The sequence below is a fragment of the Lepus europaeus genome, chromosome 17 (genome assembly GCF_033115175.1).
Source record: "Lepus europaeus isolate LE1 chromosome 17, mLepTim1.pri, whole genome shotgun sequence".
Lineage (NCBI taxonomy): Eukaryota > Metazoa > Chordata > Mammalia > Lagomorpha > Leporidae > Lepus > Lepus europaeus.
In genome coordinates this window covers 40,003,231-40,031,227 of record NC_084843.1, presented here as the reverse complement: position 1 = coordinate 40,031,227, position 27,997 = coordinate 40,003,231, and the positions used below count along the sequence as shown (strand labels likewise).

At 39.3% G+C, this 27,997-nt stretch overlaps 1 protein-coding gene across 2 annotated transcripts; it reads left to right on the top strand.

The window, feature by feature from the left end:
• Window positions 1-215: 215 nt before the first annotated feature.
• LIPM (lipase family member M) lies at window positions 216-27,997 on the top strand. 2 transcript variants are annotated; one of them, XM_062214218.1, is made up of 10 exons: window positions 216-470; window positions 9,350-9,455; window positions 16,910-17,027; window positions 18,916-19,114; window positions 20,019-20,128; window positions 23,700-23,836; window positions 23,972-24,118; window positions 25,542-25,613; window positions 26,415-26,486; window positions 27,526-27,997. In XM_062214218.1, exons 1-10 carry the CDS (start codon window positions 454-456, stop codon window positions 27,793-27,795), a joined length of 1,248 nt encoding a protein of 415 aa, XP_062070202.1. In that variant the 5' UTR covers window positions 216-453; the 3' UTR covers window positions 27,796-27,997. The 2 variants fall into 2 exon arrangements, with proteins under 2 accessions (XP_062070202.1, XP_062070201.1); XM_062214217.1 differs by lacking the exon at window positions 216-470 and having other exon boundaries at window positions 9,309-9,455.

Sequence of the window (27,997 nt, the reverse complement as noted above, 5' to 3'; positions counted from 1 at the left end):
ACCTTGATCCTCTCAGTATTATAGGCTATAAAATGTAATATAATAACTTTATATGATTTGAAGCTGCTGAATGTGTGGTACAGCAGCAATGGGAACCTAATAAGGAGACTAACACTTAAATTATGTGATTCAATGTTATTTAATACCATGAGCATGTGTCAGCTAAATTCTTCCATAGCCCCAGCCGTATATGCCTCACTAGGCATTTCCACACATGGGCAAATGCTGCCCAATGAACTCCACTAGACAGACAGGAAAAATGGCCTCCAGAGGTTGAAGCAACTTGCAGAAGACTTTTGGCTCAGGGCAGTAAAGCTGGTTGCTGAGGTGATGGCTGATTATAGGGGAAGCTCTGCATATGCCTCGTCCTGTTTTCTCTTCTGCCAGGGCTTCCTTCCTACTGTAGCATCCACCTGAGGAGACTCCATTCCTGGAGCAGCCATCCTTCAGAAAATGGATTCTGCATTGAGGTGGGTCATACCTCTGGCTCTTTCTGCTCCCAAATTAATTGCCTTTTTCTTAGAATCAAATAGGCTTGGAGATAGTTTCCTGAGCAGGAAACAATGATTTATAATGTTTTTGTCTAATTGCGAAAAAAAATAAAATATTTGTTGTAGACATTTTATAAAATAAAAATTAACAAAAGGAAGGAAGGAAGGGAGGGAGGGAGGGTAGGAGGGAGGGAGGGAGGGAGGAAGAAAAAGACCCTCCCCACTCAGAGAAACCTACTTGGTTAATATTTTGGTGGATTTCTCTCTGATTCCCATTTCTACTCAAATCTGCTTATAATTTAAAGGTCATTCAATGAATATTGATTTCTAGCCTTAAACACTTTTCATTGACTATACCATACCTACACAATATTTTTCTAAAGACTAAATAGTATCCTGTTGTAAAAATGAACTTGGAAATTGTGTAACCATTTCACTGACATGGCTATTTACGCTATTTCCAATTTTTCAATATTTTCCCTATAAACATTTTGTCAAGCATAATGATGCCTAAAAATAAATTTCTGAGTTAAAAATAAATTTTTATGCATATTGACAAATTTACCATCTGAGATTTAACAAAAATTTACATAGAAAAGGACAAATATTTTAAAAGAAATTAATTCCAAATTTAGCTGAATAAAAAGAGGGTAGATAAATTACAATCCTTTGGGGAAAAACAGGTATAAATCATTATACTCATATTTTCTGGGATGAGCAAGAGAATGTGCTTGGCTTGCCCATCTCTTGAATCGATCATCTGGTAGAGAAAGAGGAGAGGAGAAAAGGTGCTCTGGAAATGCAGGAATTTTTTAAAGGGGGAAAAAAAAATAACTGAGACTTTTTTCCTTGCCTAGGGACACTTAAATGAATTAAAAAAAAATCCTAGTGTCAGTGTTTTCAGATTGCCAAAAGGTATAGCAGATGGATAATCCTCATTATGATAAAAGGTGGATCTTTTCAAAGTCTGCCTGTTTCAAAAAGGTCTCATGGCACACAGTCAAGAGTAGATTGGGTGATTTAACCAATAGGATAATCGATATGTGTAACCTTAAGGTAAACTTCTGCTTTGGTTGTCTACACAGATTTTTAGATAGAGAACCTCCAAATCACTCAGAAAGTATTGGTGCAGCAAAGCCTATGGTGACCATACTAGCCAAACCCTAGGCTCAGCAGCTGTAGCCCAGCAGACTATAACTATTCACAAGCATAAATAATCCGATGTTGAGATCACTTGCTCCATGCCCCTTATGTATTTTTACTGAAAAATGAGATATAAGATTTCCAGGTAGCCAGTTTTATTTTTCATCTTTTCAACCACAAGCCTATAGATTTATAGTCACTCCAGTAAAAATAACAATAATTAATAGAAACAACATATTAAGTAGCTTGTATGTGCCAGTTGCTATGCTACGCACCTTACACATACATTTTGCTTTGGCTTTACAACAGTTCTGGAAGGGAGCTGTTGTTATTATGATCAGTTTATAGGTAAGCAAACTGAAATTTAAAAAAAAAAATTGCCCAATGGACTGTCCAAAGGCAAAGGTGGATTTGAACACAGATCTGTTGGATTCTACTATTCTCTATTGTTTCTTCTGGGTGGAACTCCCTGCTAGATGATGCTGTGTTTTTATGCTTCAGTTAGAATTTCTTGGGCACACAACCAAGCCCATACACATCCCTGTGTTTACTTACTCTTTTAACAGCCCTGGGAAAAAATTTTAAAGAAACTCAATGACAGCTAAAGTCTTTTCTAATCTCCTATTGCTCCATCCTTCACTCAGTATATTGCAAGTCTGAAAGAACAGCAGGGCAGAAGTGGGATACCATTTTTCTTCTATAACTCTAAGGGCATTGTTTTAAAATTTGCTGAGAAAGTTTCTGGAATGTGTTATTTTTTATTATTTTGTTGGAGTGCATTAACATGATTAAGATTAACCTGCATTCTTCCTGTTGAAAAGTTCCTCCAGACAATTAAATAAACATCCAGAGAAGGAACCTTTGGGAAGAGGCTCCTGGGAATGATAAATGTCAACATTAGAGACAGGTGAAACAGGCAACCCACTGAACATTCTGGAAAAGGAGAGGACCTCACCCAAAAGCCAAAATGCATAGAAAGAAGTGGCACTTCAGGATATAGAGACACTTGTCATTTAATTCTTTCAAAGGGCCAGGGGGATGTTCCCTGAATCCTGGTGAGGTGACGTAAAGGATGTTTCTACTTCCTGTCTAGTCTGTATCATTCTTTTCATTCTTTACTACCTCATGCTCACCTTAGCCTCCGACACTTGAAGCTGACCTTAAAACATTTGGGCAGGTTGTTTCCCTCTCATGGGCCTGAGCTTACTCATTTGTGAAATAAACTAGCTGATCTGCCAAGTCCTTGCCAGCCTCAACATGTTATAGTCCTATAATGTGATCACCTTAAAAATCAGGGCAGGACAGCAGAATTGAACAACTATGACTTCTGCCCACACACACACACACACACACACACACTAGCCAGGGCAATTACAGTGCCTGCCATTTGAGTGCCTTAGCTGACTTCTTCCATCACTTAATTCCCTTCACCAGACTTTAGGGGTATTTCATGCTGTTCCCTGGTTGCCCCTAAACTTTAAATGTGGAATCCACACATGACAGGCTGTCCTCAAGTATTCCAGACTGAAATATTACCCAGACACATCTCGATAGTGTACATCAAAATTTCCAAAATTCCCTTCACACAGAATGAGGTAAAGCACTACAGATGAGGCACCAGTGATGATCCCCAGAATCAGAAGTGGGTACCAAACAACAGCAATGTGGTGACATGCACCTTGACTGACACTTTAGTGTTCCATTCCGATTGGCTCCATGATATGATAAAATCTGCATAGATAAGTACTTGAAGTCATAATTGTTTTTAAATAATTAAAAGTCTTAAACAACTTCAATTATACAAGATAGCCAAAGAAGTTTTACTGTTAGTTTCTATCAGAAGCTAATGTAAATATGGTGGCTGATGTTTTGCAATTTGACATATAAAGCGTACATTGGCGATTACAGGTGAAGAAACATGCCTCTATAAATGGCACAGGTTGGCCTCCTGCAGACCAAATCCAGGCAATCTCATTTTTGGGCTCTGCTAACATTGTTTTTGAAATGCAAACTGGTCTTATGATGCTTAATGAATGTTTAAGTGCACTTTGAGATGAAAGAAAACTGAGTCCACATAAACTATCATCATGTAAACACGCAACCCGCATGTGTGGGCCTTCATCTCCAGCAGTTTCTCCTTATAAATTTTAAGCCTGAAGGAGAACGTGCTATTATGAATCATCATTTTACCACAGTCTTGATGCTGGTACACTCAGGGAAATCTGTGACACAAGGAAATCCAGTCTTCTTTCACTCTCTGGAACCAAATCCTCCCTAGGGAAAGAGCCAATCTGAGAGATTGGCGTCCTTACTGATTCCAGTGTTTCTTCGAGATAAAGTCAGGTTTGAAAATGCCAGTCCCTTTCGGCCTGATAAAAACCAGAACACAAACACAGTAAATGTATTTGTTGTCCTGAGAATCAAATAGTCTGTTCTAGCATTGGTAACAACGAAATATATCAGTTTGAGTGGAGGACAGGAAGCATCTCACAGCAGTGAACTAACATTGCTCCTGAGACACACAATGAGGAGACTTCATACTTTTTCCTCACTTAGAAAACAGACAGCAGCTACTAAATCTTATGCAAACAACTTTTGGAAGATTTATCAGCAGATTCCAAAAGCCAATAATATTAAATATTAATTTAAGGCATGTGTCCATGCCTTTTTTTTCTCAGACCTATATTCATACACCACGATGAATATAAACTCTGAAGATTTCTCAACCACAACACTATTGTCATTTGTGGCCAAATACTTCTTTGTGCGGGGTCTGTCCTGTGCATTTCAGGGCGTGTGGCAGCACCACTGGCCTCTGCCACTAGATGCCAGAGGTGCTTCCCACATAATGACAAGCAGAACTTCTTCAGACATTGCCAAATGTTGCCCGGAAGGCAAATCACTCCCAGTTGAGAAGCATTATGTAAAAAAAAAAAAAAAAATCATACCATCTCGATGGGGCTTCAGATTTCTGTCATGTAAGAAGAGAGAGTAAAGATGGGTTCATCACAGGGGAATCAGAAAAGACTATAAATGATACTGGTAAAATTAAATAACCTGTTGGCAAAGATAATTCAGATCCACAGCCATCCCAAATTGAAAAATAAATTTAAAATGACCTGGGATTCAAGGGGAAAACAAAACTGTGAAAATGTTGAAAAAATATCAACACTATATTTTTATAATCTTGAGATATAAAGATCTGCCTAGGAAAAACAGGAAACTTAGAAGCCAAAGTGATAACTTCAAAATACTTAACTGTGTAACATCTGAACACTTCTCTAGGATGAAATAGCAACTGAAGAACAGCACCACAAGCCAGATTTTTAAAAGGGAAAAATATATATATATATATTATATATACATTGTAATATATATAGTATATATTATATAACAAACTGAAGATCAACATTCATAATTTTTTAAAAGTAAATAATTAACATTTATAAATGTTATAAATACAGTAAATAATTAACATTTTTTAAAACTCAGAAAACAGGCTAGCAATTTGAAAAGACAATTCATAAAGGAAACAGAAGTGGCCAAAGCACATTAAAAATTCACAATTTCAGGGGCCGGCACTGTGGCGCAGTAGGTTAATCCTCTGCCTGCAGCTCCAGCATCCCATATGAGCACCTGTTCTAGTCCCAGCTGCTCCTCTTCTGTTCCAGCTCTCTGCTGTGGCCTAGGAAGGCAGTGGAGGAAGGTCCAAATGCTTGGGCCCCTGTACCTGCGTGGGGAGCCAGAGGAAGATCCTGGCTCCTGGCTTCAGATCCCCTCAGTTCCACCCATTGTGGCCATTTGGTGGGTGAACCAGCACATAAAAGACCTTTCTCTCTGTCTCTGCCTCTAACTGTCTGTAACTCTATCTCTCAAATAAATAAAGTCTTAAAAAAAAAAAGGACAGAAAGTCAAAAAATTTTTTCACAATTTCAATGTAATTTGGAAAAATGTACATGAAAACTACAATGAGATATCATCTTGAATCCACCAGATTGGCAAAATTAAAAAGGACTGTGAAATGTAGAATTGCTGAAAGAAGATGGGAAAAAACAGCCATGCTCATGCCCTACTGTGTGAAGTTATGTTGGTTCTTTGGGGAGGCAAGTTAATAGTAACTGTCAAAATGTAGACTGTACATAACCTTTCACCCAGATTTCCACAGTACAATCTAACCTATAAAAATACAACATATTTGTTTACCAGTGCTTACTGTAATATTCTGGGGCTTGTTGAGGGAAGGTGTTTGTTTTTTGTTTTGTATTTCAATGGCAGAGAACAGAGATTCCCATCTACTGGTTCATGCCCCAAATGCCTCAGCAGATAGGCCTGGGCCAGCTGAAGTCAAGAGTCATGAACTGAATCTGGCCCTCCCACAGGGATGGCAAGGAGCCATCACTTGCTGCCTCCCAGGTTGTACATCAGTGGGAAGTTGGAATCAAGAGTAAACCTGGGACTCAAATCCAGGCATTCCAATATGGGATGCGAGCATTGCCACCTGCAACTTAACCATTGGGTCAAATGCCCAACCCCAGTATTATTTTTAAGAACTAAATATTGCCAGCAGAGTAGAGTTACCCATTGATAATTGGACCTATCCACAAGATGAAGGCCAATGTTATTTATCTACATATTGTGATTCAAGTAAAACGTAAAAGAGATTACTAAGCCAGTTGAGATGAACTTCCCCAGGTCCCTTGGGTAAATGATGGAAGTTTCTGAAACCATTCTTCTTTCCTCCTGGTTAGGTAATGTTTCAGTTTTTGCAGTTTCAGATTTGTTTGTTTGTTTTACTGATCCTTGTGTTACTGTGTTTGTTTGTTCTATTTTGGTGGATAGATTGAACTGGTCTGTGGTTCAGACATTGTTTCAGTGTGATGTGGGATGGAAACATGGTCCCCAGTGGGGTCATGTTGAGGAACTGAAACCTTAACAAGGAGGGGCCCAGTGAAAGATAATTAGGTCACTGGAGACAAAGCCTCAGAAAGGATTAGTGCTTGTCTTTCAACAGTGAGTCCTATAGGAAAGCAAAGTTGGCCCCTGAATCTCCCTGGCTTTCTGTTTACCATGTGATCGCTATCACATGAGCTCCCATCATTGTGATGCCCACCCTCCATGAGGCCCTCACCAGGGCTGAAGAAATGGGGTCATCCAACCTTGGACTGAGCTCCAGAACTGTGAGCTAAGTGAACCTCTTTTCTGTATACATTACTTTTCTTTATACATTACCCGGCATCAGGTATTTTGCTATACCAACAGGAAATTGATGTAGACAGTGGGATTTTTTTTGATAACTATTTCATTTTCACCATTTTTATACACAGTATATCAGTGATAGGGTCACAGGGTGATTCTCTATTCACTGTTTTCTCAGATAGCTTTCCTAACCTTTCTCCTAGTTGACCTGTTGAGGTTCTGTATTTTGATATCTAACTGACTTTAGATAGTGTACAGAGACCCATTTTTTAGCTTCAAGAGCCAGAATACTTCAGATCATACATATTTATGTATAAGAATGGCAAAAACCCAGTTTAACAGGTCACAGCATTCCTTGATATAAACTTATAAAGATAAATCTTTCAAGATAAACAAATTCAAGTTGGAGGTCACACTGGCACACTTACATTCCCCTTCTGTCTTTGTAATGCTTCTGATCTCCCCATGGGCTTTGGGTTGCTATGATTACCAGGGCATTGCTAAAATTCTGCAGTGGGGAAGACTGTACTTATTTAACATTCGCTGAAAATGTGGCTCTTTGACCTGACTTAGGATGTGACTTTGCCTGCTTCCAAAATGACAGTGATGAGCTCATAAATTACCCAGGAATTTGAAAGTCAATTTAAATTCTGTTTTCTCTGCATTAATCTCAATACTCAAGAGCCAAGGCTGCAAAAGGCTAAATACATTGGGGGGGGGGGGGTGGAAGTAGTCCTATTACTACTACTACTAGGCTTTTCCCAATGAATCAGTTTGTCTTTCTCATTACTAAGTCTCCAGACTGTTCACACATGTGTTAACCCATGTGGGAGCTTATTTTACCCAAATATATCTAAACAAATGAGTAGATTTTATCTGCCAAGTTTATAATGCAATCACTGAGGATTCCTCTGCATTTTAAATCAAGAGGAGAATTTTTTAGAGACAATTCGCAGAGATTGGCATAACTGCTTTCTGAGAGTAGGTGAGGCATTGTCCATGAGTGAGAGAAAAAGACACTGACATGTTACCTGTTTTTCCATGTGGTCATAATACTATGCAATTAATTGAAATACCAGAACTTTAGTTCTGGCCCCATGACAATCCAGCTACACAGTGTTAGGCAAGTCATTTAATGTCTCTTCCCACTTCTGAAAATGAAATCTAGATGAGATGTTATTTCTTTCCCCCTATGTAACACTCTAGAATCCTAAAATATCAACAGTGGGAAGCAAAGTTGTTTTTGAAATCCCACTTTGTATAACTAAGGAGTGAGCCCCACGGTTAGACCAGTGCTCTCCCTGCTCTTCTAATTAGGTCAAACCCCTCCTCTCCAGCATGCATGGGATTGGCAGCAGTGGGGATATTCAGATTGGTACAGATAAGAACTTTGGGCACACCTCTCCACACCTGTCCAACCAGCCCAGAAGGGTGAGGCTGAGTCATGTAGGAGGACATTCTCACAGACTCATCTCTCCAGTTTCAGCTCCTTCGCCCACTACATTCCGGAGTCTGTGCATCTGATGGCTGCTATTACTTCAGCTCTGAGGAGTTGATGTAGAAGAAGAATAATGATTTTCTTTAATGTTTTGTATTAACTTCTAACACATTCTGTACTTAAAATGACAGAAAAATCTACCCTCCTCACCTGTTCTATTATTAGTAGAGTAAGGAATTGCTCACATTGTTTCTGGTCAACTGAACTGGGGCCTTTAGTTCTTGAAAATGACTATAGTACAACTTGCTATTTTAGCTATTGTAGATGAATTACCAGGTATCCATCTAACCCCTTTCTCAACAATTAACTAGCTATTACAATCCAAAATAGAAGTTTTACATATGTATCTATTTAATTGAACTAGACAGAAATGGGCTAAACATGGAAGCATTGCTTTCTTTGGGTCAATGTTCTCACCAATCACTAAAATACAAAATTTCCTTAAAATTGTCAACATTTTGCATAAAAGTACTTATCACTGTATTTGATTTTCAATCTAAGGACAGTGATCATTGAAGCCTCAAAAAGTGAGTATAGAAATTTGTAATGTTTTCTGCATACTCTGTATGCCATGTTTATGAAAGAAAGATAAAAACTAGAGTTGAGAGGAAGATGTTCCTTGTGGTCCTTACGACCTGATGATGACAAGCAGAGGTTTTATGGGCTGTGAAACAGTCACGAAACTCCAGGTTGCATCAAAGAAAGTCCAGCACGCCTTGAAGTTGAAGGATCGGTGATTACAAGTTGTGTGAGGGAGGAGCGGGAGGAGCCAGATGGTATTGGGACATGCTAGACAGTGTTTCCAGCATACTTTGTTTTCTTCTGAGCCTATCAACCAAGCTTACTTAATTTTCTTGAGGATATGGAGAAGGAATTATAGCTGGAAAATCTATGAAAGACTTTTTAAACCTACAAATCCTTCTCTGACTCTAGACTTAGTTATTATATTGCCAGGAAAAGACAAATGCAGATGTTGGACCATGTCAGAAATCTTCTCAAGAGCATGGATTGTTTCACACAGAATGGAGATGTGGCTTCTGATTCTGGTGGCGTACTTCTTTCAAAGAAATGTGAACTCAGGACATATGCCAACCAAAGCTGTGGACCCAGAAGCTTTCATGAATATTGTAAGTTGGGATTTTTCCATACTACTTTGGGGGATGGAGTGCCACACATGTTATTGCTTGTATGTATGTTTTGTCTGCATTATGTGTTGCATTTATATATAGCTGTGATTCATTTTAGAGAAGTACAGTAACAAAGCAGTTTATTTTACTAGAAAGAATGCCAAATTGGGTGTTAGGAGACCTGGACTCCCCAAACAAATCCAGTAACCTTAGATAAATGATGTAATCCTTTGGGACTTCAGTTTGTTTGTTCTTCTTGAACACTTAGGTTCATTTTATGAGCAGAAAAATAAATGAAAAATTTTTGGCCAAATCCCAGATCATGATTATTTCCATGTTGTCTATGCTTGTTGTGCTTTTTTAATTTTCCATATTGTAAAGAAGTCAATCTCTCTTCTTGCTATCAGGGCATCTGTATTTTAGTAGTATCCTTTACCATCCTAATCTACTCTTTTCATTGTGTTCTGGAAATGATAACTCTTTTGAATGACAGTAAAAGGACCCTGAGTGGTACCTAGAGACTAGACAGGTCCTCTTACCAGTAAAATGAAGGCATAATGATGTATCTCTTTAGATATCCCCAAGAATTTTTTTTTTGACAGGCAGAGTTAGACAGTGAGAGAGAGAGACAGAGTGAAAGGTCTGCCTTCCATTGGTTCAACCCCAAAACGGCCGCTACGGCCAGCGCACTGGGCCGATCTGAAGCCAAGGAGTCAGGTGCTTCCTCCTGGTCTTCCATGCGGGTGCAGGGCCCAAGCATTTGGGCCATCCTCCACTGCCTCCCCGGGCCACAGCAGAGAGCTGGACTGGAAGAGGAGCAACCGGGACAGAACCGGCGCCTCGACCAGGACTAGAACCCGGAGTACTAGTGCCACAGGCGGAGGATTAGCCTAGTGAGCCGAGGCACCGGCCATCCCCAAGAATTTTTTGTTAGGACAGGAGGATCTTACTTTCAGATTCTAAGTTGGGTTTTAGTAATGACCATCATGTGGTAGCGCTTGTACCCTAGCAGTCATTTTTCTAAAAGAAGCAAATATGCTATTTCATTTCATTTCATCTTTACTCTCCTATGCAGAAGATAGGATCATTCACATTTTTTTCAGATTTTATTTATTTACTTGAGAGGCAGAGTTACATAGAGAGAGAGGGAGAGGCAGAGAGAGGTCTTCCATCTGCTGGTTCACTCTCCAAATGGCCACAATGGCTGGAACTAAACAAATCTGAAGCCAGGAGCCAGGAGATTCTTCTGGGTCTCCCAGGTGGGTGCAGGGGCCCAAGCACAAGATGGCAGGGGCCATCTTCCACTGCTTTCCCAAGCAAACAGCAGAGATCAGGATTGGAAGTGGAGCAGCGAGGACTCGAACTTGTGCCCACAGGGGATGCCAGCACCACAGGTAGAGGCTTAACCTACTACACCATAGCACCAGCCCCTCATTCACATTTTTTAAATCAAAAAACTGAGATTAAAGAGGTTAGGCAAGTGAAACAATGCCACACCATTGGTACACAGTCGAGTTACAGTATAAATTTAGGCCTGCCTACACAAAAAACTTATAATAATAGCAGTAAACTCTCTCAGATGAGCCGAGAGGCTACCTCCACATGAGTAAGATAATTATGTGCAATGCCCATGCTCCATATATTCTCCTAATTCCTCTCAGAAAGAGGAATTGTAGCATGCAATTAGACAGATTTTAAATATTTTACATAGAAATTTCCTTGTATGGGTCCTCAGATTCTTACAAACCATAAAAATATTCTCAATCTGCATAGTGTTAAACATCAGGATTCTTTTGACCATTTTGTTGATTGTCTTTTGGTGGTTTATCCAGACAGTTAGCTCATTGTGTTGATCCTTGGAAGCCATCCTCTTGGCCCCTAAATATCCTACACATATTTCTATGTTTTTGTTTTGTTTTGTTTTGTTTTTTTGGTGAAGGTAATCACATTAGTTGCAGACAGAAATTTTCCAGACTGCACCCACTGGGTATGCCCGACAACTACACACCATCAAGATTTCAGGAACCCAAAGACTGAAACCCATTGAATTAGACTCTTCTGTTGAGCAATTAAGCCTTGAAAGGCAAAGTAAAATAGGAAATCTATTTAACCATTGGCGTAAATTCAATAAAATGGAAATAATAGTGGCTGAGAGTCAGAATTGATTTGAGTCTAGATACTGAAAAATAGTAATTACGGTTTGTTCTTTACTTTAGCATACAATTGGATTCATGGATTTTTTTTTAAATTTTTTATTTTTTGACAGGCAGAGTGGACAGTGAGAGAGAGACAGAGAGAAAGGTCTTCCTTTGCCGTTGGTTCACCCTCCAATGGCCGCCGCAGTTGGCGCGGTGCTGCCGGCGCACCGCGCTGATCCGATGGCAGGAGCCAGGTGCTTCTCCTGGTCTCCCAGGGGGTGCAGGGCCCAAGCACTTGGGCCATCCTCCACTGCACTCCCTGGCCACAGCAGAGAGCTGGCCTGGAAGAGGGACAACCGGGACAGAATCCAGTGCCCCGACTGGGACTAGAACCCAGTGTGCCGGCGCCGCTAGGCGGAGGATTAGCCTAGTGAGCCATGGCACCGGCCCAAGGATTCATGGATTTTTATTACCAAGTATTTATTGAGCACCTACAAGGCCCCTGATACTATGATATACACTGAGATTACAGAGAGACTGAAGAATATCAAAGACTGATTTCATGGAGCATAAAGACAGACATTCAAATACTATTTCTTTTTTTTTTTTTTTTTTTTTTTTTTTTTTTTTTTTTTTGACAGGCAGAGTGGATAGTGAGAGAGAGAGACAGAGAGAAAGGTCTTCCTTTGCCGTTGGTTCACCCTCCAATGGCCGCCGCAGTTGGCGTGGTGCTGCCGGCGCACCGCGTTGATCCGAAGGCAGGAGCCAGGTGCTTCTCCTGGTCTCCCATGGGGTGCAGGGCCCAAGGACTTGGGCCATCCTCCACTGCACTCCCTAGCCACAGCAGAGAGCTGGCCTGGAAGAGGGGCAACCGGGACAGGATCGGTGCCCCGACCAGGACTAGAACCCGGTGTGCCGGTGCCGCAAGGCAGAGGATTAGCCTAGTGAGCTGCGGCGCCGGCCATCAAATACTATTTCTAAGAGTAATGAAAAAAAAAAAAAAAGAAAATAGGGAGAACTAATCCATTTAGGAAGGTTTTTTTTTAGCCTGAAGTCTCCAAAATGATCAGGAGTTACTTGAGAAGAGAGTGACAAATAAGTTGGTGTATGAAATAACCAAAAGAAGCTAAGAATGCACCATTTTCAAGGAACTGAAAGGTTATATGAAGGAACTTTAAAAACCATTTGGAAAATATAATTAAAGAATTAGATTGCCTTGGTAAAATTTTTATAGTTCTCCTCAAATTTACTTAAGGGTATTTAACATAAAGATGACAAAAACCACCGCTCTTGAGTCTGTGGTTTTGGAACTGAAAAGAATATTGGAGACTGCATGGCTCTGTGACTCTGATAAGTTATCCTGGAACAGTACCTCACAGGATTCATTACAAGCACTTGACATCTAGTTTGAAATATGTAAGGAATCTGTATATTTACATGCTTTGGATAATTGTGATGCATACTCAGATTTTAGAACCAGTGTTCTGGTTTGCTAGTTTAAAAATGTGACATCAGTCTCCCAACAAAGGAAAGCTCAGGACCTGACTTCTTCACTGCTGAATTCTATCAGACTTTTAAAGAAAAACTAATTTCAATTATTCTCAAGCTATTTGAAACAATTGAAGGGGAGGCAGTCCTCCCAAACTCCTTTTATGAGACCAGCATCACCTTAATTCCAAAACAAGACAAACAAAGAGAAGTACAGACTGATATCAATGATGAACATAAATGTAAAAATCCTCAATAAAATACTAGGTAATAGAGTCCAGCAATGCATCAGAAAGATCATTCACCTAAAACAATTTAAGTTTATCCCTGGTATGCATGGATGGTTCAACATACACAAATTAATCAATGTGATACAACACATTAACAAATTGAAGGATAAAAACCATATGATTATCTCAATAGATGCACAGAAAGCATTTGATAAAATACAACATCCTTTCAGGATAAAAATTAGGTACAGAAGGAACATTACGCAACACAATCAAGGAAATTTATGACAAAGTCCAGCCACCATCATATTGAATGGGGAAATGTTGGAAGCATTTCTACTGAGATCTGGAACCAGACAATGATGCCCACTTTCACTGTTGCTTATTCAATAGAGTCCTGGACGTTTTATCCAGAGCCATTAGGCAAGAAAAAGAAATCAAAAGAAAAAAAATTGGAAAAGAGGAAGTCAAATTATCCTGTTTGCAGATAACATGATTCTATGTATAGGGGATCCAATTGATTCCACTAAGATACTATTGAAACTAAAATAGCTTCATAAAGGAGCAGAATATAAAATTAACCCACAAAAATCAAAAGCCTTTGTATGCACAGAAAATGCCATGGCTGAGAAAAAAAACTTTAAAATTTGTCCCATTCACAATAGCTACCAAAAAATTAAATAGCTTGGAATAAATTTAATCAAGAAGGTGAAAGATCTCTACAATTAAAATTACAAAACATTAAAGAAAGGAATAGAAGAAGACAAAAAAAATGGAAGAATCTTCCATGTTCATGATTTGGAAGAATTAATGTCATCAAAATGTCCATACTACAGGAATCAATTAGAGTCAATGTAATCTCAATCAAAATACCAAGATTCTTCTCAGATCTAGAAAAAAATGATCCAAAAATTTATATGGAAATAAAAGAGACCCCAACTAGCTAAAACAATCTTAAACAACAAAAACAAATATCAAGATATGTAACATATCAAGACATATTATGAGGCAGCTATAATCAAAACAGCCTGGTATTGGCACAAAAATAGACATGTAGACCAGTGGAATAGGATAGAAACTCTGTAAATGAATCCACACATCTACAACCAACTAATCTTTTACAAAGGAGCTAAATCACTTGCTGGAGCAACGGCAGTCTCTTCAACAAATAGTGCTGGGAAAATTGGATCTCCATGTGCAGAAGTATGAAACAAGACCCCATCTTAACCCTTATTTAAAAAATCAACTCAAAATGGCTCAAGGATCTAAATCTTTGACATATACCATCAAATTACTAGAAGAGAACATTGGGGAAACTCTAAAAAAGAGATTGCCATAGGCAAAGACTTCTTGGTAAAGACCCCAGAAGAACAGGCAATGAAAGCAAAAATTGGCAAATAGGATTCGATCTAGCTGAGAACCTTCTGCACTGCAATGGAAACACTTAGCAAAGTGAAGAGGCAACCAAAAGAATGTGAGAAAATATTTGCAAACTATGCAACTGATAAAGGATTAATATCCAAAATTTATAAAGAGCTCAAGAAACTCATTAACTACAAAATAAACAATCTAGTGAAGAAATTGTCAAAGGATATGAACAGGCATTTTTAAAAAGATGAAATTCAAATGTCCAACAGACACATGAAAAAATGACCAAGATCACTACCCATCAGGGAAATGCAAATCAAAATCACAATGAGATTTCACCTCACCACAGTTAGAATGACTCTCATACATAAATCAACAAATAATAAATGCTGGCAAGGATGTGGGGAGAAAGATTCCCTAATCCACTGTTGGTGTGAATGTAAGCTAGTATAGCCATTGTAGAAAACGGCATGGAGATACCTCAGAAAGCTGAAAATAGATCTACCAGATGACCCAGCCATCCTGCTCCTGGGAATTTTCCCAATTGCAATGAAATCTGAAGATGAAAGAATTATCTGTACCCTCATGTTTATTGCAGCTCAACTCATAATAGCTAAGATATGGAATCAATCCAGACATCCATCAACTAATAATGAGATAAAAAAATTATGGTATATATACATTATGAAATACTACTCAGCTGTAAAAAAAAAAAGAAAACCTCTCTTTTGCAACAAAACAGATGCTACTGGAAACCACTATACTTAATGAAATAAGCCAGTGCCAAAAAGACAAATAACGTATGTTTTCCCTGATATGTGGTAACTAATATGGTATCAAAAATGAATTGTAAGCCGGCGCCACGGCTCACTAGGCTAATCCTCCACCTAGCGGCGCCGGCACACCGGGTTCTAGTCCTGGTTGGGGCACCGATCCTGTCCCGGTTGCTCCTCTTCCAGGCCAGCTCTCTGCTGTGGCCAGGGAGTGCAGTGGAGGATGGCCCAAGTGCTTGGGCCCTGCACCCCATGGGAGACCAGGAGAAGCACCTGGCTCCTGCCATCGGATCAGCGCGGTGCGCCAGCTGCAGCGCACCTACCGCGGCGGCCACTGGAGGGTAAACCAACGGCAAAAGGAAGACCTTTCTCTCTGTCTCTCTCTCACTGTCCACTCTGCCTGTCAAAAAAAAAAATGAATTGTATAGGAGTGAAATTGACATTTTGAGATTCAGTGATTGTTTATAGCTCTTGTCTCTACTATTAAGGAACAGGTTTTTTTTTTGGTTTTTTTTTTTTTACTATTTGTTGAACTCTTTACTTAGTGCAGGGTTAATCTTATGAGTATAAAGTGCACTGAAAGTAGATCATTATGAAAAATAAAAGAAGAAGGAGGAAGAAGAGCTGGAGAGTGCGCAGGAGAGAGGACAGGGTGGGAAGTATTCCTATGTTCCTAAAGCTGTGTATATGAAATATATGAAACTTCTTCACTTTTAAAAACATTTAAATTAATTTTTAAAAATTCCATCAAAATCTCCTAAAGAGTTTCCAACACAAATTGTTCGTTGGGCCCTATTCAAAATTCCTGATTCAGTAGTTCAGGTGGGACTGTGATAATCTACATTTCTTACAAATGCAAAATGATGCTGATGTTTTGGGCTCAAGGACCAAACTTGGAAAGCTGTTGCTCTTGTCCAGATGCCTTATTTAAAAAAAAAAAAAAAAAAGTAAGTGAGCTCTGGAAAGATTGGCTGGTTTTTCTAAGGTAATATGACTAGCTAGAGAAAAGCAAGGACTTCACTGCTTAAATTTTACAGTATCCAGGAATCTACTCTTACTTTCAGAACAGAGAGAATATGGATCTATAAAACTTAATTCAGGGGCTGGCGCCGTGCTCACTTGGTTAATCCTCCACCTGCGGCACCCGCATCCCATATGGGTGCCGGGTTCTAGTCCCAGTTGCTCCTCTTCCAGTCCAGCTCTCTGCTGTGGCCCAGGAAGGCAGTGGAGGATGGCCCAAGTGCTTGGGCCCCTGCACCCGCATGGGAGATTGGGAAGAAGCTCCTGGCTCCTGGCTTTGGATCGGCATAGCTCCAGCTGTGGCAGCCATTTGGGAGGTGAACCAATGGAGGGGGGACCTTTCTCTCTGTGTCTCCCTCTGACTGTCTAACTCTATCTGTCAAATACATTAAAAAATAACTTAATTCAAAGGAAATGTGTTTTTTTTTTTTCCATAGAGTGAAATCATCCAACATAAAGGGTATCCCTGTGAGGAGTATGAAGTCACAACTGAAGATGGATATATCCTTTCTGTCAACAGAATCCCTCAAGGCTTACTGCATGCTAAGAAGGCAGGTATGTTTCACCTCTCGACACTCCAACTTGGCAATCATCCCTGAAGTCATGACTTCCCTGGGGCTTACGTGTGTAGACGAGAACCTGCTCTGAGTACAGACTGGATTTTATCGCTCAGGTAAAAGAATTGTGCCAGCTCTGCAGAGTCTACATCAATACGGCCCTAAGCCACCCCACAGGCCTCAATCATCTTAAATCAACACACAGTGTTTGATTTTCATAAAACACCTTCATAAAAGTCCCTTTCTTGACCTCTTCTAACATTTATGCCATTTCCCTAAACCCTTCCTATTCTGATAATCTAGAACATTCGCTTATGATTCCTTGAATGGACCACACCAGTCCCTCTTCCTGAAGAATGCAAACCCCACCGTGGCACCAGGTGCTCATCACTGCACCCTCTTTATTGCGTTTCCAAAATTTAAATATTTAAGATGTTGTCTATTGCTTCTCAGCCTTTTGCCTAAGATCAAGTATAGATGTTGCCTACATCTTCACTAAGAACGTTTTTTAAGAACCAGACTCTTTATACATTTTTTTATTTTGATATATGTTTCCATAGCTATTTCTAGTGTTTTGAAATTTCATTTTAATAACTAGTAACATATGTTCATCTCCTATTTCTATTTGGCTTTTTTTTTAATATTTAAGCTTTATTTACACCTGCCACTACATTATCTGTCATGGATAAAGACAATGTAATTTGTTGTGTTCTTTCTATATTCCATATATAAAGTTAAATGCTTTTATTTGCATCAGTCTTATTTATTTTTACAATACCACCAAGAAATTGCCACTCACAGAAGTTAAATACCTTGTCCAGAAAACTCTGTACTGGTTCTTGCTGTGGTAGTACTTGCTAGCATGCACTCAGATTAAGTTCTACACTTGATCTTAGCCAAAAGGCCGAGAAGTGATCAGATAAAGTTCTATCTGCCACTATAGCCCATGCTCTTCACTAGAAATCACTGAGAAAATATGATTGTCCTATGGTGTAAAGACACTTCAGGATTCTGTCTTATTCCAGACTGTATTTGTATACCTGTTGGAATGCCACACCTTTTATCCTTTTTACATTAGCAGCACAGCTATGACTTACATTTCCAGAATGTTTCCACTTCAGTGCCTTTGACGTTGCCATCCTCATTGAGAATCAGTATTACATCAGATATCTAATGCAGCTTTCCCTGGCCATTTTTTCAGGCTTACTTTGTTCAAAAACAGCAAAGATCAGCCTTTTTGGTCTGACATGTGCCGAATACCTCCCTCTTGTGGCTGATGTTGTTCCCGCAGCTCCCATTATTCAAGGAGATGATTCTCAGTTTATTAAATGGGATGACAACCATTACTATTACGACTTAGTTTGATGCTCAAATTTCTTGTATTTGAACAGTTGCAGCCCCTTCAATGTGGCCTGGGGGTTCTTCTAACATGAAGGCCCCTTATTCATTAGGTCACTGTAGCTAATGAAGATATAGGTGGTTATATATCTTAATTGTAATATATAGATATTCATATATATTACCCATAACACTATGCCATCTCCTGGAGTACTCCCAATATTTTCCAAGAAATTAAGACAAATCCAATGGCAATAATTACACAAAACAACAAGGGAAGTTGAATTTCGTGGAACCTTTTTTCTTCGCTAGGCATTTTATTATCTGATTCTTGAAGTCTATTTTGTTTAATAAGAACAAAAATCCCATTTTACTGATGAGGAAACAATACACAAAAAGGTTAAATAATCAGCCAAGATAATCAAGCTGTCAGGCTTCTTAATCAAGATCTGATCATAGATTTGTCTGACTTGAATGCCTTTGCACATTAAAGGATAATAAGAAAGGTAGAGAACTTTTGCACAGTTGAAATTTTCTTAATTTTGCAGGATCCAGGCCTGTGGTGTTACTGCAGCATGGCCTACTTGGAGATGCTAGCAACTGGATCTCCAACCTACCCAACAACAGCCTGGGCTTCATTCTGGCAGATGCTGGCTTTGACGTGTGGATGGGGAACAGTAGGGGAAACACGTGGTCTCGGAAACACAAGACACTCTCTATAGACCAAGATGAGTTTTGGGCTTTCAGGTATATGAAAATCTTGAGAAGTGGAATCTCTTTGAGAGAGCTGAGAAAAAAATTGTGGTTTATAGTATTTGGGTAATTCATATAGATCATGACATCAATATCCTGACATTTCTTGACCTCTAATTTTCTTATTTTTTCTTATACTAGAAGCATATAGATTAATTTTTCTTATACTAGCAGCATACTAGATTTTCTTAATTACTAATTATTTTGGGAAAGGATGAGTGATATGGGGTTCTGCATATAGAAATTTGGGTCTGGCAAGTGCGATGAGAATGAAGGTTGGAATGCAAAAAGGTCAGTCCACTTCCTTGTAGGTGGGTATCCTGGGGCTACCTCTTCCACCAGTGAAGACAGGGGCTACTTCCCACAAAGGAGATGAGATCAGGCAACACAAAAACACTTAGGGGAAACGATTAAGCTTTGGGGACCCTCAGTTTGACCAACATCTCTCTCTGACAGTCTCAGAAAAGATTTTTGATGTCTTTATGTAAATAGTCCATTTATGATAAACTTGCTCTTTATACCCATCAGAGAAGAGCACTTACAGCATTCTTAATTCTTTTCCTACGAATTAATCTGTATGGCCTTGCAATTTTGCTGCTAATAGTGTAACAGGGCCTCTCCACCAGGAGGTGGATCATGTGCTCAGTAGATACTCACTGAAGGTGATTATTACTCTGTGATAACATCTGGAGAAACGGTGGTTTGCTGACAGCCTGAGACCCCAGAGACACCCATGCATCACAGGTTTGAAACAGTCTGTTCTGAGTGTTGTGAGGGGGTACAGAAAAAAGCTATTGGTGTTGACAACTCAGGAGCTTGATTGTTAAGTAAATCCTAGGGGTGATTTTGTCTGTGTGTGATTATAATTGTTCATTAACTTTGTCTTTTCCCCTTGTAGTTATGATGAGATGGCTAGGTTTGACCTTCCTGCAGTGATAAACTTTATTTTACAGAAAACGGGCCAGGAAAAGATCTATTATGTCGGCTATTCACAGGGCACCACCATGGGTAGGTTCACAGGAAAGCAGGTTTGTATAACCAGATGAAACATGAACTTGTGGCACAAGCTTTGCCTGGAACAGGCACCTCACGTTTCTCTCAGATCAGGCCTTGTCCTCCTCAGTGGCCATCAGGGCTGCAGGAAATTGAGATTGAATTGAGAGAGGCCTGTGTTGTGGTATAAAGAGCAAGATCTTTGTAGCGACCCATGTGGCCTCTGCCACCCCTTAGATTAGTATACTTAGGGAATTATTTAATCACATAGTCTCAGTTTCTTCATCTACAAAATGGGTATAACAACTCCCTCTTGGATGTGGTTTAAGTTTTGGTTTATTCAATATGATGATTTATGTCAGCTCTACCATGGAGGAGACCCTAAGACAGTTTCATAAGCAGCTCCCAGAGCATGTTACGCACTCACTAAGTGCATTGTATGAATGAAGCCCAAACTGTAAGCACCATCATCACATTACAGAAAGGACTGATGGAAGTTTTACTCAAATCTTTGTCTTCCCATTCTAATGCCCACGTTTGGAATTATGTGCTGATGTCCTTTTGCTTTCGATGAATTTGTGACAGACCTTAATGCATGGCCGATGCAGAATACAGAGCACTTGGCCTAGGAAGGTGGGAGTACAGACCGTGGCTCTCCTGGCCCGCTATCAGACCAAAACCATTAGGGAAAATGTGCTTGGTTTAGATTGAAGTGGAGGAAGATCACAAGAGGCACAGAGGCTACCAGGAGAAAATGGCTCCCTGGGCCTTGAGAAGAGCTCTTTACCTTTGCCCAGAGGCCAAACCTGAAGTTAAAGGACAGAAAAGGGTTTCTAGAGAGATAAGTAAGCAGTCTCTTTCTGGAAGTGGTATTTGTTCTTGGAGCAGGTCAGCTGTGTCTGGCTGCCAGGACAGGATTTATATTAATTGCTATTATTTATTTTTTAGACTAATTATTATATAAAATTTTATGAACAATTTAATTTTTTTGCTGCCTTTGGTATATGTGGCTTATTATCATCTTATTTCATCCCAGCCTCAACATTAGCAATAGTTGCCTTTTATGAACACCTACTCACTCCCAGCCATTATGAGTACCTCATTTTGCTTCTTCATTCACAAGAATATACAGTAAAAATTTGTTCCCTGTTTTACAGATAAAGAAATTGTATCTTAGTGAAAGAACTTCCCCATAGTTACTAACACAGAAGGCCACAAAGTCAGGGCCTGTATGTAACCACTAAACAGTGAGGTCCAGAGGTAGGTAGGAATTAAATTCACACATCCCTCAACTTTAAGAATCTTATTGTCATCTCCAGAGTTTTTGGGAATTTTTACACCAAATCCTTCAAAAACCACAAGTAGATGACTTCTAAAACCTGTTGTCATACTGAAAGCTCTGTGAATTCAGATCAGTAATGGGGAAAGCCCAGCCAGCTGCAGCTAATTCAAAGGACATTTATTGTCCATTTACTCAACCATACACTTAAGCCATGTGATTTGAGACCGCAGCAGGCTGCCCAGTCACTTCGGTCCTGGATACTGACTTGCCAGGTGATAGGAGTCTGCAGAAGTTCACAATGATCACTAAATACTGTCCCCAAGCTGAGGCAGCTCCTGTGTAGCTCTTCATCTCCTAGGAAGAGTGGCCACTTGCCTGAAATAGCTCAGGTTTAGGTTCTGACCTCAAGCAAGTTATGAAAAACAGAGTATTTGCTCTGAGAAATTCCAAGAGAAAAGAAGTTCCCATTGGAAAGAGCAATCTTGTGTTTGTGTAAGCGTAAGATTTCTAGTACAGCTTGTTATGTTGAAATGTCTTCTGCAAGTTACTCATACTAAGGAAGGGGTCTGAGACTCACAGCACACCTGGTTAGCAAACACTAAATTGTATATGGCCTGGAGCCACTGGCCACTGACTTTTACTGAGCAGAGAACTCATGCAGTTTACCACATGAGACTAGCCTAACTCCAAAGTAGGGTAAGCACAGCAGAATAATTGACATTTTCATTTCTTTCCCTTCTCTCTTATTTGTATAAATAATAAGGCTACTGTCACTGTCTTTTGGGGAAGATATAATTCATTGTAGCCATTTGAATATTAATAATGCTGCCAGAGGCTCATTTCCTATAGAACTTTCCCAGCAGTCATTTGTGATCTTCACTCACAATGCCATTATGTGAAAAATGAAATTTAGCTGTGAATCAGGGACTCCAGATGCTTAAGGACTGTTGGAACTAAGGGTACAAATTTGGCTGGCTTGGTTTTAATTGATGCTTTACAGAGAATAAAAAAAAGTCTCATGTTTACATTTTCATTTCCTTATATTTCAATAACATTAACAAGTTCTAGTGAAACTATCTCTCATCCTGCCTTTTGTAGAAAGGTAGGATATTATATGTCTGCCCAACTCTAATAATATTGAGAGGGCTTTAGAATTGTTTTGTTTCTCCTCAAACTGTTTGATTTGATATGAAGACTAAGGTGCTAATGATGAGGCTGGATGGTATTTCCAAAGGAGGAAGAAGAGGGAGAAAAGATTTTTCTAGGGGTAAACCATGGATCAGGAGAACCTGAACTTGCTTTGTGGCAAGAGAAGTACTCTTGAAAAAGTTATCTAGAGTTCTCATATCCTGACATTTGAGGGAACTTGGTTAGAATTAAAATGGGACACAGTTTAATATATTATCAACTTAGTCCTATGTCGCTGTAGCTGAGAGAGCGAGAGGTCACAAGTCATCCTTGGGACTACTTTTGCATGTGGCTATCAAACCTAAACAAACACAGGGAAAAAATTCTTCCTCGATACTCACTCATCTCTTGGCAACTAGACAAAGATCATGTGATTTCAATTTTATCTGCCTGTCCCTCCTCTCCCACCCTCCAAACTGCAAATGTTAGCCTGACAGAGAGTACATAGGCTCTTGAAAAACACACATACATAATGGCTAGGCCCCGCCTTTGTGCAACAACTTTTTTTCTCAAAGATTCTACAAAGATCACCTGTAAAGAGTGGTATTTGTGGAAATTTGTTTATTCTATAGGTATAGACACTAGTTAACACTGGTTTAACCAAGGGCTCATAATAAATCTTTAGCAAAAATAAGATTGGGAATCTAGTTCATCAGACTACTAGAGTAGTAAAATGTGTGTTCCTAAAAAGTTAGGAGTCAAGAAATAAAAACAGCAAAAACCTTTCTATCTCAAATGCCTACTATCAATTTCTCTAATTCTCAGTTTCTTTCACTATAAAGTGTATTTTTTTTAATATACAATATTCTTGAACCATAAAAGATCCTAGTAAAGCATATAGTTACTTCCCAAGATATATATTTTCTCAAAATCAACATTATTACATCCAATGATTTAATTCAATGAAAACCTACTACTGGAAAGCAAATGCATTAGGTTTTATAGAGAACACAGAGAAGTTTTTATTGTTGCCCCCACCACCAAAGGAGCTTGTAATTTTATAGCAGAGTTAAGACATAGTCACAGATAATCACTGAATAATCTTAATAAGAGTAAAATATATATTTTACAAGTTCTAGGATATCTAATATCCATGATATATTTCTTCTCTTACAGGGTTTATTGCATTTTCCACTATGCCTGAGTTAGCTCAAAAAATCAAAATGTATTTTGCTTTAGCACCCATAGCCACTGTTAAATATGCAAAAAGCCCTGGGACCAAATTTTTGTTGCTGCCAGATATGATGATCAAGGTATGTGATTCCTCAGATAATTCCTTGTATATATAGAAGAGTCTTTTAGCCCAATTTCCTAAACACACACTTTAAAATTAGAGTCACTTTTTTCTAACTATAATGTCATGACTATTCACTTCATATGTTTTGCAGGGACTGTTTGGTAAAAAAGAATTTCTGTACCAGACCAGGTTTCTCAGACAACTTGTTATTTACCTTTGTGGCCAAGTGATTCTTGATCAGATTTGTAGTAATATCATCTTACTTCTGGGAGGGTTTAACACCAACAACATGAATATGGTAAGTAGGAACCAAGTGATTCCCCAGGACTCTAAAACAAAGCTAAGGATTACGAATTTCTCCCCTTGCAGTTGAGCTGATACCAATGGAGACTTAGAGAAATCATGTACTCCCAGTAATTTGGTTTTGAAATTATAAGGAAATGAGAGAAATGCTTCAGCATGAGCTGAGGTAAGATTAACATTAGGACTCTGAGCTTCACAGGTTATATGAGGGTACTTCAAAACATTTGTTGAAAAATGGAATTTAAAAATGCAAAATATGTAAAAAATTTAAATCCATGCATAATTTTTTGTAGTACTAATTTTCCATGAACTTTTTAAAAACCCATTTCCATGGAAGAGAGGAAGATGGAGAGGTCTGAAAGCAGATTTATTTCAGTGAATTAACCGATGAAAAAAGTGACTAGAACCTGGTAGTCAACAAAGACCATCATGCATGTATCATCCATGTCTCTTCTCCCCCAAGGCCCTTTTGGGTGTAGTTTAAGTCCTTTGGTGGAACCTTTCAGAGTTTTAGTTTAGCTTAGGCCTACCTGCTAGTAGCTGTCACTGACAGGGTTCCTAGGAAACACACTCTGAGATGGAGATTAATATGCAGAATGACTTTGGATTCTGTTCTTGGGATGATACCTAGAGAATGGAAGGAAACAGATTATGGTAGATGAAAAATTCAAACTGTGATGCGGTCTCAGCAGGAGCCTCAGTTGATCCTATGGGGATTTGTGAAGATGGGCTGGCCCCTCAGTGGTGTTCAAAGTTCAGGGAAGAAAATTGGGTCTTTATATCCCCATATCAATATTTAATACAGACCACACCAGCGAGAGGAGAGACATCAAATGAGATCTCTCTGTAGCTGTGGCAAACCCTACTGAGGGCTGACAGAGGAGGGTATTCTGCCGGCATCACTTCCAGTAGCTGGGGTAATAATCTTTAATTCCTGGAGATTTTTCTGCCTTTTTAATCAATAGTTTGATTTATAACATCCATTTAATAAGCATTTGTTGTGTGCCAAGCCATTGTTCCTTATAAAAAGTCTTTAAGACAACTATTATCTATATCCCTATTTCACATTGTAGTACACTGAGACTTAGTGGAATTAATAGCCCCAAATCACCTGAAAATTAAACAGTAGAGTAGGATTTTAATACAAGTACAACTCTCCATCCCATATCCTAACTACCTCTAGTAAAGCTTTTTTAAAATAAGAGGTCATATCCTCAATAAGAAGCTATTCTAAAACATAGAGTTATATTTAGTAACATTTTGTTTCTATACATATGTATAGTACTGTTTCATGGATAATTGCTGGTAATTTAGATTGGTCCCATTTCTCACCTTGGCACCCTGGAGATTTGTTCTTGATGCTGTGTGCATCTTAGGGGCTTTTCCATGTCACAAAAACCACTCACGCTTTGTTACAGAGCCGAGCAAATGTGTATGTTGCCCACTCCCCTGCTGGAACATCTGTGCAAAATATTCTACACTGGAGCCAGGTAAGAATGTTGAATCTGTAGTCTCTGCTAAAGACTTGTACATTTTGTCTAGAATACAAATGAGTGTCCTTTTGACAGCCCAATAATTATTTCTCCTTTATTCTAAGATAAAATATAATCTGGTCAGTGCTATGTCAACTGTGATTTTCATATAGATCATTGAAACTGTTAAGGAAATGAGAGGAAGGTACTTCTTCAATGGATCTAAAGTTGTACATTAAGGTCATCCAAGTGAGACCCTTCTCTGTGTCCAGTCAGCTGAGAGGGTTGGCTGGAGGGGATAATATTTCCACATGCTCCTCTTTAGTTTCTCTAGCAGTAAGGTCAAATAGGAACAAGAATACTAAGGTGGGCTTAATTGCCCTCAGAGATTTCCACAGGAGTCCTTTATGCCAGCAGTCACAGAAGAAAAAGGCATGTGCGTGGCGGTGGTTGGGGTGAGGGGGTAGTTACAGAGATAGGGAAGAAAAATTCTGAATTGGATTAACTGTGTTTCTGTCTCCCAAGATTATCACATTGCACAATTTCAGGGGGTACTCTCCCCTTGAATTGCACCAAGTAGATTCACTTCCTGGAGCTGATGATGTGGTGGCCAATTATTTCTGTGGTCCATTTTTGTCCCTGAAAGAACCTCATCCTTGCTTTTCCACTTTCCTAAAAATCATCCCAACGTGCAATGGAAGAGCCTAGCTTTGCTTTCTGCACCCTCACAGTGGCAGACCTGATAAGCAACAAGCCTACCACCACTACTCCTATCCAATGACATCTTTAAAAATCTTGCAAATTTTTGTCTCCTTTTAGGCAGTGAATTCTGGGGAACTCCGAGCATTTGACTGGGGGAGTGAGACCAAGAATCTGGAGAAATGCAACCAGGTAAGAACTCAAATATCATCTGCTGAAAATATATTCTTTGGAAATGTTTGAGTGGAAAATTACAGTGATAATTTATTCTAGAGGTGAGGAGAAAATATGAGCATCAAAGCAGAAAATAATAGTTCAGCTTTGAGTCCATTTGAAAATGGGAGAGTTTATAGCTTAGTCAAGAGGCCTCTGCTCCTACAGTGGAGTAGGAGGCTTTTTTTCCCCCTTGCTGAGGCTGCTCTGTGAACAGGCACTAGGTTCTTAGAAGCACAATGGGGAAGATTTAGTCGGGGGAAGACTGTGGTCCACATTGCATTCTAGAAGGATCCTTTTAGTATTTAAAAACCAGAGGGATGGTGGGGAGGAGATTACTTCATGGTGCAATTGAAGGACAGTGACTAGTAGGTGAGGGTGATTGTGTTAGTGTCGCTTCTGCACTACAAACTTGTGTGAGTGAGCTGGTTGCATTGACTGTCCAGGTCTCAGTCTTTATCTGTCAAATAAAAATAATTGGATTATATAATTCCTGAGAGTTCTTCCTGCTCACACATGGAATGAATCTATGATTTGTAGGTTGAAACAAATGTTATTACATTGCTCCCCAAAATATGCAGCCAATGCTATGTAATAAATTTAAATATAGACATGTGGAGAATCAGAATTGGGACAGGTATGCTCTTTTGAGTGTAAAATCTTCACTGAAGATTATTAATTAGCACATATGTGAGTATACATAAACATTGACCATATAAACAACACTGGAGGGAGAAGACTAGATGCAGCATAATTTCTGAGATTCTTCCATAATTCTTAAAATCCATTCTTGCACATAATTCTAGATATAAAATGTAGGAAACTGGACAGGTTGTGTAGTGTCCTTGGATAGCAAATTCTCAATCACTGCTATCAGCTATTTGCACAGGTAGTTCTAATTCTACACCCCTGCACCTTTCACCAAAATCCATGGGATGTTCCTTTTCTTTACTTGAAATGTCAAGTAAAGTTTAGAAGTCTACATTATCCAGAACTAAAAGTTATTCTTTTTCTCTAGCCAACTCCTGTACGATACAAAGTTAGCGATATGACGGTTCCTACAGCAATGTGGACAGGAGGTCAGGACTGGCTCTCAAATCCAGAGGACGTGAAAACACTGCTCTCTGAAGTAACCAACCTCATCTACCACAAGAACATCCCTGAATGGGCTCATGTGGATTTTATCTGGGGGTTGGATGCTCCTGACCGGGTGTACAATGAAATCATACATCTGATGAAGCAGGAAGAAACCAACTTTTCCCAGGGTAGCTGTAAGGTCACATTGTGAAACACCTGATGCTGACCCGTCTTAGGAATAACTTCACAGAAGATAGTACTAGGATCATGAGTAGAAGATTCTAATGAGGATTTCTAGAATTGGCGGCATACCACGTTGGTTGAAGAGGGCAGAGATGTACACATTCCTTCAAACCTCTGCATTTGGAACTAAAATTGACATTTACCTTTTTTTCAATTAAACCACTCTTTGG